Genomic DNA, 18,891 nt, shown 5'->3' on the forward strand with positions numbered 1-18,891 from the left:
TTATTGAATTTTTATTTGTTCAAATTTTAATCTAACTAATTTTAACCTCGATTTATAATTTAGATATTTTAATTAAATTCGAATAATTAATTAATTAATCAAGTAGGGTGATTGGAAGATGGAACCTGGCCTGTGCCTAGAGTTTCCGGGAGCGACGCAATAATTTCCCGAGGTTAAACTTTATTTTGTACCTGAGAATTTTTGACAATTTCTTCACTTGAGTTCGGCTCTCTTTGTTCTCGTTGACTTCTAATAGAAGTAACCTTGTCCGCCAAAATCACGGTGTTCTCGGTACTCGGGTTCACTGCGTCGCAGCTCGGGATATTTAGCAATATTTTATCTGGAAATTCAGGATAGTTAGAACGGTTTTATTGGATAATTAGGCTGGCTAAATGCCTAGCAGTAATTATCAATTTTATAAGTTAAAAATAATCGCTCTGAAGGTTCCACAGGAATCTCCGAGGAATATTAATATTTACCTGGTATTTCTAAAATTTCGTGTTGGTTGCTCGGGCTCCGGCTTCACAATGTCGCTTTTCCGGTCGGCAACTTCACTCGTCTTCCGTGTGGGATTATCCCCACCCCCGGAACACTTATCTTCTAGGCCCCGGAACTTGTGTAAATTTTATTTCTACTGCGCGAGCATCCTAGACCACAGCGCTCCGTGATCCGTCGATAACTAACCGCGGCTAGGGTGAGGACCTTCAACGGGTAATGAAGGAGGACCGTGACAATATTATGTACATGAATATATAAAAAATATATGAAAAATTGATATGGGTACTCAAATAAAAGCTCTTGATGAGTGTAACATCGGGATGAGCTTAGATCTTAAAAAATGTCAATAATTAAGAAATTACCTTGTATCTTGTGAACTATTGGCATTTTTTAAGATATAAGCTCATTCCGACGAATAACGACTTAGTTGATAAGGTTTCAGAAATTTGTAAACAAAATTACAGTGTCGGACTGTAATTACTAAATTTTATAATTTTTTCGCAAAAAATTAGTGTGAGATTATAACTTTTAAATCACAAATAGAAACTAATAAAATTCAAAAATTGGGATGACGTATTATTTGAAACTGTAATTTTTGCTCCATCTCTGCAAACAATGTAATTTTTTTGAGCAAAAGAATTATAAATTTTATATTTGTTTCAATAAATATAGTCACAGATAAAATCGAAAAAATCGTCCGAGTATTTATTCGAATTCGTTAATATGAATTCATGATAGCAAACATCGAAATAGAGTTACCCTTTGAGCGTATAATTCAACAAAATAAAGTTTGGTTAGGCTGGTCTCAGGGGACTAGTTTTCCTTCCGACATTGACTAGCGGAATCGAGCAATTCCATAAGCGACATATTTACAGGGGTTGGGCACTAGGGTTGAATTGGTGGATAACGGTAACGAACTTGTATTAAACACACTTACTCACACTCAAACAAACACACCGACAAGAGAGATAGAAGAGAATAAAAATGGTGGTGTATCAGCACGCAATACCGCAGACAATCCAAAGGGCTTAACGTTTGTTTCAACAAGGGATTACTCTGTAGCACGTGAGCGATAGCCAGCGTTCATCCCTTATTCTTGTCTGTACGACAACCAGTTACACCACTACAATCACTACCACCATCCCAGCCCTCTTGTTCACGGGGACAAACATTTAAATTGCCTAGATTACGTTTTCCTTTGCTCAATTGCTCAATTCTTCTGTCCTTTTCATCATTCATCCCTCAAAATTGATAAACAATTCATATTTTGCTCACAAATTTCAAAATACACCTTTATTTTCATTAAAAATAGAAATTATTGCGATTAGTATCACTTTTGACCGCTAGATGGCGCACAATCCCATCTTCTCGCATGTGGAGCGGCTAAACTGGTAAATTCGGGCAATTTAGGCCCTGGAAGCGCGGCAATATGTGTAGAGCGGCGTATAAATTTATTTGTTTGACGGCAGAGGCTGAAAAAGCGCAAAAAGCGGCTGTAAAAAAAAGCTATCGGTTCGTCTGGGTCTCCTGGGAAAAAAAGTTACGGGGTGGTTTTTTTTTTAGCTTCGGATACGAGGATCTTACTTTTATACAACTAAGCGCTTTCCTTTTCGTTATGGGATTAGGTACTTTTCTCTTTTGCGCCTAAGGGACACCAGTCCGAGCTGTTTTCGTTACTGCCATCACGCGTCTGTATTTATAGGGGAAACTAAAAGTACCTTACATTCATACATAGTATGTGTGATTGTATTTTTATGTATTTGTGTAGCTGTTTCGTGACTAAGTAAAAAAAAAAAAAATTAACGTTGCATTGGATTTAATTCTGAAGGGTAACGACTTTCATAAAAGTTTAATTGCTCATCAATAGTGTATTAAACCCATAAAAAATGGGTTTAATTATTTATTTTATGGCGGAAAGTTACAATTTTTTATATTATAGACTCTTGCGTTTGTAAATAATAATAATTACAATAACTGTTATTATTATCATTACTATTATGATGAATATCATCATCATCATTATTATTATAATGATAAATATCATTATCATCAATATTAACATGTAATTTTCGACAAATATCACTTTTATTAATGTCGTTATTCACGCCATGATGAATATCGTTATAATCCGTTTTTATTATCAATATTATGATCAATATCGATGTTATTAACTTAATATCATTGTCAATGTCATGATGAATATCATTAACAATACTATATTCATTATTAATATTACCCTAATTGTTAGCTGCATGATGAATATCTCTCGTAACAAAAAAACTTCTAATGACATGATGAATATCATTACTTTATAAATACTTCTTGACTATCATCATCATCATCATCAATAATATTAATATATTTATATATTTATATATTGATATATATATATATATATATATATATATATATATATATATATATATATATATATATATATATATATATATATATATATATATATATATATATATATATATATAAGATATTTATATATCATTATCAGTGGCATGATGAATATCGTTATTATTGTCAATCTTATTATGATTATCGTGATAATTGGTTTTATCGTCAATAACATTTTGAATATCATAAATATCATCGTCAATGTCATGATGAATATCATTATCATGACCGTATTCATTATAGTCATTATTAATAATAATATTATTATTAGCTACATGATGAATATCTCTAGTATTAATATCATTTTGAATATCATTATCATTACCATATTTATTATTATCATTATTAATAGTAATGTTATTGTTATCGGCATGATGAATATCTCTAGTTGAATATCATTTTCAATGTCATGATGAATATCATTATAAATTTTTTTTCATAATTTATATCACAATTTATATCACAATATAATATCACAATTATTAATATCACCAATATTATTATCACGTTTATTGTTACAATAATTATAATAAAATAAATCGAAATGTTTGTTGAAAAAAAATTTAAGAGTGAGAAAATATTAAATTTAAAAGATCAAAGATCTGTTTGAAGAAAGCTGTCGTAATTATTCTGTCTTTGTAAACTAAGTCCTTCAGGGCTTTTCCGATAATCCTATTTGCGTTTTTATTCCTTAAATGTCATTAAACTATTAATTTTAGTGGCAGAAGCTCCATTTTATCTTTTATTATCATATTCAATGTATTTATGGGTGAAATATTCCAACCATTTTAAAAAAAATATTATAACATCGAAAGATCTGAACAACTGAAGACAAAAACCATAAAAAAAAACTAAAACAGATGAAAGACGACGAATGAATAATGGAAGTCCCAATGAAATTTTCCAGTTCGCCGCGGGATACCGTAATATTAGCTTCCCACCACCCCCGTTATAAATCCCTCTGTGTATATAGTGTATAGCACAATACAATCTACCCTTTTGGCAAGGGCAATAATTCCACCAATACAGAGTGGATCCAAAGACATTGAAAAACATTTTAACTCGTAAATTTTGAAAAATTCTCAGTCTTTCTTGCATTCTTTCGTTGGTTAATTCATCCCTCTCATTCAATTTTGCCACCCCATCAGAGTTTCGATTTGTGAAATACATTTTCTCTCAATTCCAATCTCAATCTCGTTTATTTTTCCTATCCATCAGAAACTCGCCAATTCAATCTCACTCACTGACATTTCGGCCAACAAAATACACCCTCTTCCCCCCTTCAACCATTTTCCTGCTCATCTATACTATAAAAAAATCACGAAATATCATCATGAATATCAATATCATTAACGTTATCATGATAAATATCATTATGATTGTCAACAATAATATTAATGCCACGATGAATATCACAATGTCTATCAATATCATTATGATTATGAACAATAATATTAATTCCATGATAAATATCACAATTTCCATCAATATTATTATCATTATATTGGTAAATATCATTATCTTTGTCATTATTATAAATATCATCATGTACATCAACATCATGAAGATAAACATCATTATGATTATCCAAAATAATCTTAATACCATGATAAATATCATCATGCCTATCAATATCATTTTAAATATCATCATGCATATCAATATCATTATATTGGTAAATATCATCGTTGTTGTTATAAATATTATTATGTATATTAATATCATAAAAGTCATCATGATAAATATCATTATGATTGTCAATAATAATCTTAACACCATGATGAATATCACCATGTCGATCAATATCATTTTAAATATCATCATGCATATCAATATCATTATATTGGTAAATATCATCGTTGTTATTATAAATATTATTATGTATATTAATGTCATGAAAGTCATCACGATAAATATCATTATGATTAATAGCAATGAAATTAATACCATGATGAATATCATCATGTTCATCAACGTCAATATAATTATTATTATAAATATCATCATGCATATTAATATTAATATAAATTGGTATATAATGTCTAAATTATGTCAGTTTTTCCAAACTAATGATAAATCATTAACATTTATCTTTTTTAATAACTAAAATTAACATTTATATAATATTTTACCAGAATCCTAATTTCACTCCAGACTGACAAAATTTATAAATAATAATACGCAAGAACAGAAATGGCTTTCAAGCACTTAAAAATGTAGTTTAAATCGAAATAAATAATTGACAAGATTAACAAACTGACACAACAGCATTTCCGTTTTAACTTTTACCCCGGAAGGGCGGCTGGTCCTCAAGAGACCCAGTTGTGTCTCTGCTCTAAAACGGGACCCGTCATTTCTGGTGTCCTCTATCTCTATCTCTGTTTAGTGTTTAATGTGTAGTGCTTGCCATGACTTTTGTGATCCCCTCGGTTGGGGTGGTCCCCGGGGATAAACTACCCCAAACTACCTCTACCCCCGAAACCCAACTCGACAGAGCACCTTCAGCTACTTCCTTGCTTCTTCAACATCCGTACATAAGCCCATCAACCTGCCTACTCTCTTTCCCTGCTCCTGCTCCCTTCTGCCCAACTCAGTTTATACTACTCCTCGCTAACCCCCGAGCACATAAATAAATAAATAAATGGATTTACGAGCCGACTTTGGATCCAAAAAAGTAAATAGCCTTTCTACGAACAATGGAGCTACGCCGTTAATATTAAGTTTGTTTTGCAGGTGATGCAATTTTAATCAGGATGCAGTGAACTCAAGCTTCCATTGAGGCTTCTTGAGATTTTAAAGCATGATCAATATTTAAAGTTGAATTATCATGCTTTCATCATTTTCTTCTCTAGAATTCCCTAAATGATGATGATTATCAGTTTTGCATAAATTATTTCAGACTTTATCAAAATTTTATAGATTTTTGGTGTACAGAATCATTTTTAGGGTGATATTCTTTATGAAATTGATAAATTTGTAGCTTTTTTGAATTATAACATTTTCATTGGCAAAAGTAAGATTTTTATCAATCAATATCACCATTGATCGTTATTAATATCATGATAAATATTATTATAATATTATAATTATTAACATCATGATGAATATCACTATGAACAATATCATTATCGATTCATGATCAATATTTCAATCATTATCAATGCCACGATAAATATCGTTATCATCAATATCAGTATCATTATCGATGTCGTGATGAATATCACAATTTTTAATATTATGATGGTAAATACCATTAATATAATTATTAATGATAAAAAATATTACCTTCATCAATATCATGATAAATATCACTACTATCAATATTATGGCGATGATAAATACCATTATTATAATTAATCATATGATGATAAATATTATTTTATTTACATCATTGACAATATCATGATGAATATCACATTAATTAATATCATTATCAATGTCATGATAAATATCATTATCATCAATATCATGGTGAATATCATTATCATTACATCATAATATGGCTATTTCTCATAAAATTGATGGATTTGAACGTTTTCTTAGTGAATTTTATAATAATTGTAACCTCAGCTAAAGTTCAATTTCAATTAATAAATATTGATAATATTTAAATTTGATATACTTCCCAAGTGGAAGCTGATCATCGTCATCATGAATATCGGCTGAATATCACGAACCAATAAACAAATCATCAACTTACCCAATTAGCAGTAGTCTGCTTGCGTTCCAGAAGTTTCTGCTGAAGCTTTGGCCCCGGGCCAGACAAAAACTGGCGAACTAGAACCCTGGCACGGTCCAAATGAGTCGGGCTGATAGCCTCCACCTGGGCTAGGTACTTCTGCATGGTAGTCTCGAGGTGCGGAACCGGAAGACTCGGTAAAGGCTCGTCTTTCTAAAATGACCAATGACGAATCATGATAATAATACCGTGAATATTAATTGGGAGCTAATTTTAAGCAAATATTTGGATTAACAGTAGGACTTGGTAATTGAAAAGACAAATATTAGAGGAGGGGTGAATACGTTGGGGTTAAGGGGCGACTTGTTGTCGAACGGTTGCCGGGTAACCGTCGACCCTCAATACTCTCAACTCCAGATAACTCAGTGCATGCTCGATTGTAAAATAAAGAAAGAATGAATCGAGAAACGAAGCGTGTCCGGTGGCAAAGGACACTTCGCCCCTGGCTAGTCTAATATGTAGTCGTCTGTCGCATGCTTCGTTGACCAGCTCCCCTTTCGCCTTCACAAGAGTTCGTCTAACAAGTAGTCTATTTTGTTGATCGGAACTAACCTCGAGTCAGCATTTAGGAACTTCATCAACTCGGTTATGATTATTTCATTAAAAATCCGAATTTTTATATCTCAACAATCATGAATTCTTATCACGAAAGCGAATCCATGAATCGAAGTAACGAGTTCGATTATAGGTGGATTCGGTAAACCTGGATGGAAACAGACTCCCCGTTCTATAGCTTTGTCTCGATTCCCTGGAGGCTTGAACTCATTCCGTTCCTCGAAGCTGTAGTTGCTACCCCTCGTCCTACCCAGAATCTAGCTCATTGACATGCACTGCGAGTACGGGCACTAACGACCTCGCACGTCTCTATCCAGGGCTTACCTACACCCCATTACTCTGGCAACGCTACGGATTCACTGTCAGTATTCCAGATGACCATGAATTCTTCAAATCGACCGGCTCTAAGGTACTTTTTATACTCTTTCATACGTCGATTGACTCAAGAACGTGAGTACTTATTTTATGACCCGGTTTGCTAGCAATATACAGAGCTGCTGCTTGAGTTTAATGGGTTTGAGCATTTATTTTTGAAAATTTTTTTATTTATTATTCATTTATTTTTAATTCCGGCATATTCTACGAAGGTGCAGGACACCCCTCTGTATAGAACCAAAATATATAGAAGTATAATTTGAGTTAAGTTTGTATTACAATATATAATAATAAGGTACCGGCGGGTCATAAGGCCTAGCTAAGGGAGATTTTTAAAAAAATCGAAAATATTGCAATGTATTATTAATTTTTAAATTAAAACATTAGCGATATTTTTATGCTAGACGCTTCTACTAGAGAAAGCAAGATTAAGAAAAAAAAATTGTCCAGGGTAATAAAAATTATTATTCCACAGTTTAATTTATATGAACAAATATTTATTTAAGTCAAAGACGAACAAAAATTGAAGAAAAATGAAGAGAATCTTAACAAACTTGAGATTCAATCAAAATTAAACAAATAAATTTGGTTTTTTACTTTAATATATGTTTGTTCATACAAATTGAGTTGTGGAGTGATAATTTTTATAACCCAGTGTAATTTTTTTCTTTACTCTTTGCTATAATTGATAATAAACCGAACAAACAGGATACGCCCTTATGGTTTTAGAAATTTTTTTTTTTTTCGTTTTTTCCATAGATAGTAATGTTTCCAACATTTTTACATTGATTGGAGCAAAAAAGATTTTTTTATACGCCTTTATGGTTTTAGTAACGCGAATTTTTTTCCATGCATCATAATATTAAAATAAACTATTTAAGATAAAAGTTTATTTAATCTGAAGCTTTTTCTGATAAATTCCAGTTGAATTACGACATTTAACCCAGCGAAAGTTAGGTTTTGTTAATTAAATGAGGATAACATTCAGGATAACAAAATTCGATAAATTTTTCAAGTATAAACTTCGTTAACATCAATGTTGTTTATAAAATTAATAATTCTGAAGCTTTTTCCAAAGAATTGTAGCTTAGCTCCAGAGTAAACAATTCACCCAAGAAGCCAACAGATCTAATCAAAAAAAAAATCATAAACCTCGGTCGCAATTACTCTACCTCAGTGTTATCGCGACAATAAACCCGATATGAATTTTATGACCCTGGAGGAACAAAGGGGTGAAGATATGACGTAGTATCTGGCGAAGCCGAAGTAAAAAGCATTGTGAGGTGGCCACGTGTTGGTGGAAGCAAAGGAGGCCAAGTTCTTATCGATGCAAACGAGGGTTGTAGCAATTAAGAGATAACAAGGTTTCGTCCCTTGCACCCCCTTCAATTAGTGACACCCGTAACGCACCCCGACCACATCGACATTGTTTGCCGGAATAAAATAAATATAAAAGCGTACGAATCCTGAAGTCAACCCCCAGAGCCCAGAGCCCAGAGCCCAGCGCCTATTACCCATATGATGGAAATATTTGCATACCACCAATCTCCCGGGACATTAAAAGGCTAGGTGTTGGTGTATAGACACTAGCTGGGAACTACCAATGCGGAACTCCAAACAGAATCTAGTTCGTTGATAAGAAGGGTAAGGACAGCTGTCCAAGGAACGAGGGTGAGCTGGAAATCGATATCGGAGTAGACAAATGGGCTCAAGAAACCAGGTGATTGATCTAGTTCGCTGCTCGTCCAAGGTTCATCAACTAGAATGCATAGCCAATTACCCTGGCTTTGTTTTTTGCTTGGAATCTGCCGATGGAGAGTCTAATTTTCGATTTCTGGTTGGAAGTCTTGAAAGTTGTGATAAGACACCTGAGATTGGCAAGATCCAAAGCAAGATTGATCGGGAATCCATCTGTTGGGCTTGATTTGATTAAAAGTCATTTGTACTAAGTAGTTTAATGGAGATGCTTCGGATTTGGTCAAACTTTAGAGAGTTTGAAGCTGGTGCTTCATCAAATTGCACGATGATAGCATTGTGATACACGTAAAGAAAATTGAAGGAATTTTTACTATTTCACTATCGTAATTTTTATTAAATTAAATAGTAACGGTGGATTACTATTGTAAATTTTATCCAACAAACAAGTCTAGCAAGAAACTTAAAAAGTCCAATAATATAGAGCAAATTATACAATATGTGTTTGTAAACTTTACAATTCAACTGTTGTAAAAATTGACACCCGGTTTTTTAAAAGAAATTTTAGGGAGGGAGAGAGATAGGAGGTTGGACTAATTGCTACCTATACAGTAACCGAAAAAAGAAATCGGAATTTTTGTCCTATCCGGGAATCGAACCCAGAACTGTTAGTTGGCAGCCAGAGACTCTCCCTCTACGCTATCCGAGGTAAACTAGTACTCATGTCCTTTAACATTTACATAAACTCGGAGTCTAGCGCTGTGCACGGCCATCACTCACACTAATTGAGAAACATTCCAATTCAACTATTGTAAAATTTGTTATAGTTCTATTGGAAAAGTACAGAGGCAGCACTGGAAATTTTAATCTCTTACTTTTTACAATAGTAAGTTATGAAATTTCATGAATAAATAGCAAATTTTCTTCTAAAATATTTGAAAATTTATAGTAATAAAAGTATAGTCCAGCTTTACAATAGTTGTATCGTAAATTTTCCCAAAAATTTTTTTCCGTGTACAAAATTTGAAGGAAATTTCATCACTTTTCCAGTAAGATGTTATCTGATTGCATTGCACAACAAATAATGGTTATTATTCTCAAAATTGGAAGAATAATGAACAAAATTTTTTGCATCACTTCACTTGATTTAAAATTTTACTTAAAACGACTCTAACTTTGGAAAAATTGGGATTCGGAAAATTTTGTAAGACCCAAAATTTGTAGAAAATTGAATTTTCTTAAAATTAGTCAATATGCAGACTTTACAAATCTGATTTTTCATCAGAAATTGGTCTCGATAGAACCAAAGCCAAAGAATTCGGATTTTTGATCTCCAAACAAGGTGATCCGTGCTTACAGCACCGATATTCCCAACAGAGTTGCCCCTAGAGTCTCAGCAAACAAGATCGAAGGTAACGCAAAAAATTCGATTTAGCCGTCACTTTTTCTTAAAAAAAGGTGGCGTATTTCTGTAAAATCAATATCTCGTGTAATTATTTTTTAGAACATCGCAGTAAATTGGTTGGTAAAACACGCACAGTAGTTTCGGTGTTCAACGACGCGGAGCAATTACGGATTTTCGCGTGCAAGTGTGCTGGGGACGCGTGCAAACTCTTTGTGCGGAGGCATACCTAGGGTCGAGAGGATTTGAAGGGGCTTGGTTATGTTGCTATGGTTAGTCGGTTGATTCAAGTGAGCTACAGTACAAGTACAGTCTCCAAAGGCCGGAGGGTAGAAGGTACAATATGACACAGTATTATAGAGTCACCCTTTCCGGTCGTGTCTCTAGTACCGAGCGATAATCGCACGCGAAAATCGACTGCTGCATAATTGGAGAGTTCTCAAGTACAACAGTTCACCCCATTTTTATTTTTCTTCTTCTTTCTGGGTCTCCATTTCCTTTTTTTTATGGGCTTTTTAATGGACACTAAAACTCTAAGCTAATGGAATAGCCATTAGAGATACGTTCATGTTTATAAACTCTAATGATGCCCGAGAACTTGACCCTCGGTACTAAATTTATATGATTTAGAGTACCTGCAAAATCAATCAGACATCCGAAATTCTCAGATACGATCATCGGTAATTAGAAAAGCGAATTTGAAACCCTTAAAGCTTCCCTCGATTATATATACGTATATCCTGCATACGTTTTTATAGCTCGGGTAAAACTCACGGCCATTAGCAACCCGATATCCTTTTTTTGCTTTCTCAACCTTTTTATATACTTCTTTTAAGTCTCTTGATGTATATCAAGAGAGTAAATTTAGCAAGAATGACTTTATTTTTTACATTTTTTCATATATTTTGTGAAAATTTTCCGTTTTTCATTATTACTTCCCAACGTTATCCCTTCGAAAGTAGGGTAGAAATGGTCGGAAAAATAATTTTAAAAAAGAAAATTAAAGCTTAAAAGGCGCGCTTTATGGTATAAAAAACGGAAATTGAAAAAAAAATTTTTTTCACCCACTTTTGGGATAAAAAAGAAATTTTCGAAAAATTGAATTTTTGGTTTTTGGAAAAAATGGGACTTAAAAAAATTATTTTCAAATTTTTAGATCAAAAAGATTGAAAGTAAATGCTTTAAGCTTTTAAATGAGCTCTTGGAGGAGTTTTTACGACCAATAGTTGTCGAGATACAGCGAGTTAAAGTGAGGCCTAAGTTTTTCCAAAAATGAGGGGTGAAATATGTAACAAAGAAAACTTTTTTTGGTTTGAATATTTTTGAAAATCAAGTATGGGGTGTTGTTATGTGAACTTTGAAGTGTGTTTGATATATAGAACACCAAACGATTGCGCTTGAAATAGCGAGAGTAAATGCGAAATGTAAATGAAGTAATCCCTCTTCTGGCATTAGAAAATTTCCAATTCAGAATCCCACAGCTACTCAATTTTTGAGCCCCCTCGGCCTTTCTCTATAACTATCGCGCCCCTGAAATCTCCGTCCCCTTTTCCTTCGACGAATTTAGTAGTATTGCCAAGCGTAAGATCCGAGCGCCTACGGGCTGAATATGTAAATGACACGCAACGCGTCAGATACGATCTCGTTACTGCACATATTCCCTTAGGGTGTTTATTTAAATAAATAACTAAATGAAAATGAATAAATAAGAGTGGAAAAAGAAAATATGTTGGAAAGTTTTTTTTTTCTTTTATTAATGCCTCAACAGTAAGTACTTTTGTACTTTCAAGAAAGCACACGGAAAATATATACGATGAAGATAGAGTCATAACTCTTGTCAAGTGGTGAGGCGAGAGATCTTCCAGACACCCATAAGAAAATTACTTTTCGACGAGAGGATAAAGAAGCACTACAACTTCTGAAAATATCAAGGGCAAAGCTATGATCAATTTTTTTTATATATAATATTCTTCAATTTTATTTCGATTCGACTTTCATAAGCCATTTCTTTAAATAGAATTTACATTTTTAAATAAATAATTTTTTTCAATTATTTACACTATCGATTCCAAAAATTTGTGCTTTTTTTACCCCACAAGAGGTCATAAGTTCATGTAACATTAAATTTAACTATTTTTGATCAATCTACGTTAAAAATTGCGGAATTGAAGTACCCACATGTATTTTTTGAAAATTTGAAATTTTTCAAAAATTTCAAATTTTGAAAATTTGATTTTTTCAAAAATACATGCAGGTACTCATTTTTTAGGAAAATTTCTCCTCTTTTCAAAAATGATATTAATTTTCAATCTCTGAGTCTCCAAGTACGCAAAAACGGGGCTGTTACTAAAAAGGAAAAAAAAATTTTTTCGTGTAAATTTAAATCTAAGCCAGTAATTAAAATAATGAAGAGAATGATAGATAAAAATGGCCGCGGGGTCAGCTGCTATTGATTGAATTCCAGGTAAACCACACCCAGAATCAAATACTTATTTTATTTTATTAAATTTATAGTTATTTATTCTTGGGACAGCAATGATAAATAAATATCAAGAGATTTATTTGACGATTCATCCTAAAATAATAAATAACGTATTACAAATCGATACAATGCTGCGATAAGCGATAAACTAATTTATTTATTGTATTTTTTATTGTCAGGGGTTTTTTTTTTTTTTTTTTTGACAAAGTACTTGGATTAATCATTAATAATAATAATGATGATAAAGGTGAGAGGTAAAATGGAAGGAAATAAATATAAGAAAAATTAGGGCTAGATAGACTCGGAAGAAACAATGTATGTGTGTGGTTTTGTATTTTGATATATAAGTAACTAGGGGTTGATATGTTAAAGCTTGAAATGAGTCACGTGCCATCTGCCCTTACGCCCTCGGACTTAATAATAATACGTGATATCATTTTTCAGTACAATCTTTAAATAAATAATGTATAATTAATTTTTTTAATCGTTATTGAAAATTATGTTGATAAAAATCTGAAAAATTGACCTTCAAGGTCAAGCCAAAAAATTTTGAATTTCTTAAATGCAATTTTTAAGTCCATAAAGTGTCTCTAAAATTTTTTAGTCAAATGTAATGTAAATTATTTAGGAAAAACGTAAAAAAAATTTTTTTTCTTGGATTTTATTTTTTGAAATTAAAATCAATAATTTTATTTGTTCTACTTTTGAAAAATGATTAATTTACAAAGTAATAAGTTAAAAATACCAGAAAAGATATTTTTGACTCATTTTCATGGGTGTCAAAAATATCAAACAAAGAAAACTTTTTTTGGTCAAGCTCAAAAAAATTTTTTTTCGCAGGAAACGTAGATTGAAACCTTGCAATTAGCGAAAATCAATAAATAATGGTATGGCTCTAAAAGTAATGGTAATGAGAAACAAATATAATTAAAGGGTCGTAGTCGGATAGCGTAGGGCGTTTGAAACGTGGAACGTTTACGGATCCATTGGTTAATAAGCATGATCAAGGTTTTTGTAAATGAAGACCCGAGAAGAGTATATAAATATATATTACTTGAATAGAGGAAATGATACGGCGTACATCGGCATTGGACTTCAAAGGGAAGAGAGTGTCGCTAACTAAACGCACGGGGTAGAGAGCAAACGAATACCGCGGGGTTACTAGCTCTGTATATTGTTGTTGTTGTTGTATGTATGTGTGGTATTACTACCACCACTACCACTAAAGCAGACGGCAAAAGTTTGCCATTTCCAATCCAAGTCCATTTTGATGATTAAGGGTAAACTTGTGAAGTTGTATTCCAGCTTGTGAAAGAAGCTCGGTAAATAAACGGCTCTTTTACGCACCCTGATGCTTTTACATCCATTCACAAATATCATAAAAAAATAAACAAATAAATACCAGATGGATAAATATATTTGTTCGATTAAATAAACTTTTGCTGGATGGGAAATGTTTTTTCAGGAAAGTCAGTATATTTGATAAGTTTATTTTTTTTTTGCGATTTCAATTACTTGATGAATAACCCGGAAATATTAACAGGCTTATAGGCTAGAGCAAGCTTAAGAGTGCTCATAAAAAGATACTGTGTTAAATTTTAGTGTAGTATTTACGCAGAAAAAGTTTTCGTTATTACATAATTTATCCCTCATTTCCGAAAAATCTAACACCTAACTTCTACTTGCGATATCTCGGCAACTATCAGTCGCAAAAAATTTTTCCAAAGCTCATTTTAAAACTTAAAGTACCTACTTTTAAACCTTTTGATCTAAAAGTTAAAAAACAATTTTTTTGAATCTTATTTTTCAAAAAAACCAAAAAATCAATTTTTTGAAAAATGCGTTTTTAGCTCATAAGTAGGTTAAAAATTTTTTTTTTATAATTTTGGTTCTTTTTACCTGAAAGACCGTCTTCTAAGCTTTAATTTTGTTTTAAAAAATTTTTTTTCCGACCATTTCTACCCGATTTATGACAGATCATTCAAAAGATTTTTACATCAAACTACTAAGTACATCGATAGTTTCTGCTTTTTAAATTACTTGATCAATTTCCTGAAATTCTCAGCAAGCATGGGCACGTTAACAAGCTTACAATTATAAAAAAAAATGTGAATTTAACGCCAAGAAAGTTTTCTTAGTAACAAATTTTATAAGTGCGTAAATTTAGTGAAAAAAAAAGTTCTTACCCAGGTAGGAAAGGGTGAAGTGTCTCTCGAAAGACTGCCAAGGGTAGTAAGAAGACGTCTTGGTGCACCCAACACAGAGTCTCGCCATCCTTCTGTAAAATAATTCTGAGAATGAATAAATAAATAAATAAAATTGTTAAGTTGAATATCTAGATAACATTGGAGAAGGTATGGAGCTAAATTAACGGGAAAGTTGGTGTAACCTGATGCTGGAAAGAGAATGAGAACACTGGATAACTCAGTTAGGCAACTAACGGGCAGGGGCTGAAGGGTGGAGGGTGAACACGCTGTAAGGGGGTGAGAAAGTTAACGTTGTTGTAACCGCACGAGGGTTTAATATTGCTATGCTTGGATTAAGTGTTCTATCTCCAAAATTTCTAGCTTCATCCTCCTTCCGCTTACGGGTATCGTTATTTCGGGGTGTTCATTTCTTGATGTCTTATGTCTTAAGCCCGGTTTACTTGTATTGCTTCTGCTGTAGGTGTACTTTGCTATGGACTGGCGAAGGCTTGGTGGTGTTGATGCTGGGATAGCTAAGAAGAAAGAGAGAGTGACTTACGAGGGCGAGTTTCATTAAACGGCCTGATGACAGATCACCTCGTTCGAACTATCTCGGATATTTGGGGGTTAATGCCGGGTTTACACGCTCAGATTTAATGACATTCACCGTATTATCGCTTGATATTTAGAGGCGTTTTAATCATTTTATGCTTGTCTTAAATTCACGTAGATTTCTTTTTTTTTTTTTTTTTGCTCGAACTCAATCAAGCGTATGGAAATATGGATGATGTCAATCTTAAAAAAAATAAGCGAATTCAATTGAATAAGCGAACTCGTGTTAAGTATTTATTATGGTTCAAGAAAGTAGAGGAAATGTAAAAATTCACGGAAAAAAGTAAACTGTAATAAATAATAGTCGATTTGTATTAAGCAATGATCAACGGCTAAAAATTACCATTTCAAACAGTAAAATCGTGAGTTTAATGATCATTATCTAATATTTATCATTTAAATGCAAACATTTATTCTTTATATGGAAGAAAATACTATTTAGTGTTGAATTTTATTATTTTCTATTTGTGATTTAAAAGTTAAATTTAATAGTAATTAATATTTAACAATACATAGTGATGTTTCGAAAAAAATCCAAGTACATGTTTTTATTCTTAGCAGATAAATTTATCTCTCAGTGTAGAGAAACTCTTTTACTATCTTGAACTGTAAAAATTACATTATTTGTAGAGATGGAGCAAAATTACAGTTTCAAATAATACGTCATCCCAATTCTTGAATTTTATTAGTTTCTATTTGTGATTTAAAAGTTATAATCTCACACTAATTTTTTACGAAGAAATTATAAAATTTAGTAATTACAGTCCGACACTGAAATTTTGTTTACAAATTTCTGAAGCTTTACCAACTAAGTCGTTATTTTGATTCTTTTTTCAACACCAAAAATTATTATTAAAACTATAAATTTTCCAGCGTTGAAATCTAAAATAGTTTAAATGAAAGAGGGAATGACACTCGAATCCTTGTTGGTTACAGTTTTTGCATCCTCGTTGGTAAAGTAACAAACTTTTATTTGTTCTGACGGTTGACGGACTCGAACACTCGACCTCTTGATTTTAAGACACATCCTCTAGACACACAGCCAATCCACAACAACAAAACCAAACAAGTTATTCTCGTATTTAAACGATTTACTAACAACCTTTAAATATTACAATTTAAAACTGTTAAAATTGACAAACTTGGAATTTACTTTTAACATTTAAAGTTTTCTAAAACTACTTCCTCCATAATTAAATTTATTGGTTAGTGTAGTAGTGGTAAATCCTAGCAACAAAAAGTGTAAGAATTCTAGTGTAGATTGTAATACTTACCAGCTCTTTTATAAGCCTTCGGCTTTTACTAGTTCACAGTATAATTTACACTACTGGAAAAAATTAAGGGATCAAAAAAAAATTCCAAATTTTTCGGTAGTTTTCAACAGGCCGTAACTTTGAGAGAAATGGTCGTACAGGAAATAAAAAAAAAGGAAATTGTAGCTCCAAGTGTCTAGTTTTTGGATTAGGACTTCAAAATTTTGTAGCCTCCGCGGTTTCTGAGTAATCGTAGAAAAACCAGCAACAAAAAAATTCTCAAAATTTTTTTAGTTTTTTTTTTTGGTCTACGGGCGTGGAAAAAATTTTTTTAGCTTAACCACCATAAGGATCGGATACTTTGTTCATTTAGCTTTAATTTCTTTTTTAAACACCCTGATACGTCCACTCCTCGCTGAGATATCGGTCTTCAAATGGAAAAGGATCTTTTTGTCTTTGATTATCGATATCTCAGCAACCAATGATCGCACAGAAAGTTAAAGGTGGGTTTCAAGAACTTGAATGAATTCCCCTTAACGACTGTCCATTGTTTTTTCGAAAAAAAAATTTTTTCTTTCCGTCACATGAATTTGAAAATGCAACAAAAAAGGGCTTTTAGTGATTTTTGGAAAATCAAGCGCTGGATCGAAAATATTGAGGAAACCACTAATGTTAAGTGTGCCTTTTACAGTTCAATATGTCCACAAAAACCCTACAAAGAATCAAATTAATCCAGCCAGCCGTTTTTTTGTTTCACTTGATCGAATTTTTGAAAAAATTAAAGGATCACGTTTTTTGCTCTGAAAAGCTCATAATTTTTAAAAATGAGAAAAAAAATTGTTTTTTCGAGCTTTTTCCACATTTTTGTTCCAGAAAGTGCTTAAATTGAAAAAAAAAAAAAAATTAAAAAAAAAAATTTTTTTTGAAATTTTTTCTTTTGAAAAGTTGATAAGAAAACAATTACCGCCGCATTAGTGTTATCCAAAGCGTACCACGTGGAGGTCGCGCGGTCGGATTTACGCTTCTCTCTGTGTGTGTGTGTGTGTGTGTGTGTGTGTGTGTGTGTGTGTGTGTGTGTGTGTGTGTGTGTGTGTGTGTGTGTGTGTGTGTGTGTGTGTGTGTGTGTGTGTGTGAGGTATTTCAGGAGAATTGAGACCCGGTGGCTCGTCAGTTCCACCGTATTTAATGACTCCAAACTCATTCTCTGAAGGTTTTTGTTGGTTCAATACCAGATATTACCACCCCTGTTTTCAATAACGGCTCTCAAATGTTCAGCCATGTTTATGCAGACGGTAATTTGAGGCTGCGGAATGGTATTCCAAATGTGCTGAAGCGCGCGCTCCAAAGCAGCTAAGTTCTGCAAATTTGGATACTCTCTGCGCAACCGACGGCCCATTATGTCCCAAACGTGCTCTATGGGGTTGAGATCTGGACTCATTGCTGGGTGTCGCAACAATGTGATGTCATGCCGCTCAAAGAAGCGCCGGGTAATGTTGGCTGTGTGTGGACGTGCATTATCTTGCATCAATATGAACGACCTCAGATGTTGTCGTCTGCGCAGAACAATGGGCCTTAAAATTTGGTCGATGTAACGTCTAGCTGTCAAATTTTCGCGTACAATTACCAAAGGTGTTCTCCAATTTCGTGAAACGCCGCCCCATACCATAACTGATCCACCGCCGTAGGCA

At 32.8% G+C, this 18,891-nt stretch overlaps 1 protein-coding gene across 2 annotated transcripts in view; it reads right to left on the bottom strand.

The window, feature by feature from the left end:
* Window positions 1–15,417, bottom strand: part of Chat (Choline acetyltransferase) — a 46,085-nt gene extending 30,668 nt beyond the window's left edge. For both annotated transcript variants that reach the window (XM_074258437.1, XM_074258436.1), the window contains exons 1-2: window positions 15,339–15,417; window positions 6,605–6,796 (exon numbers count right to left, since the gene is read on the bottom strand). In XM_074258437.1, coding sequence (XP_074114538.1) covers window positions 6,605–6,748 — 144 coding nt within the window. In that variant the 5' untranslated portion in view covers window positions 6,749–6,796; window positions 15,339–15,417. The remainder of the gene's footprint in view (window positions 1–6,604; window positions 6,797–15,338) is intronic.
* Between the last annotated feature and the right edge of the window lie 3,474 nt (window positions 15,418–18,891).

This window comes from Cotesia typhae, unplaced genomic scaffold (assembly GCF_013202065.1).
Source record: "Cotesia typhae breed Kobodo isofemale line unplaced genomic scaffold, CoteBio_Ctyphae scaffold_91, whole genome shotgun sequence".
NCBI classification, from domain to species: Eukaryota; Metazoa; Arthropoda; class Insecta; order Hymenoptera; family Braconidae; genus Cotesia; species Cotesia typhae.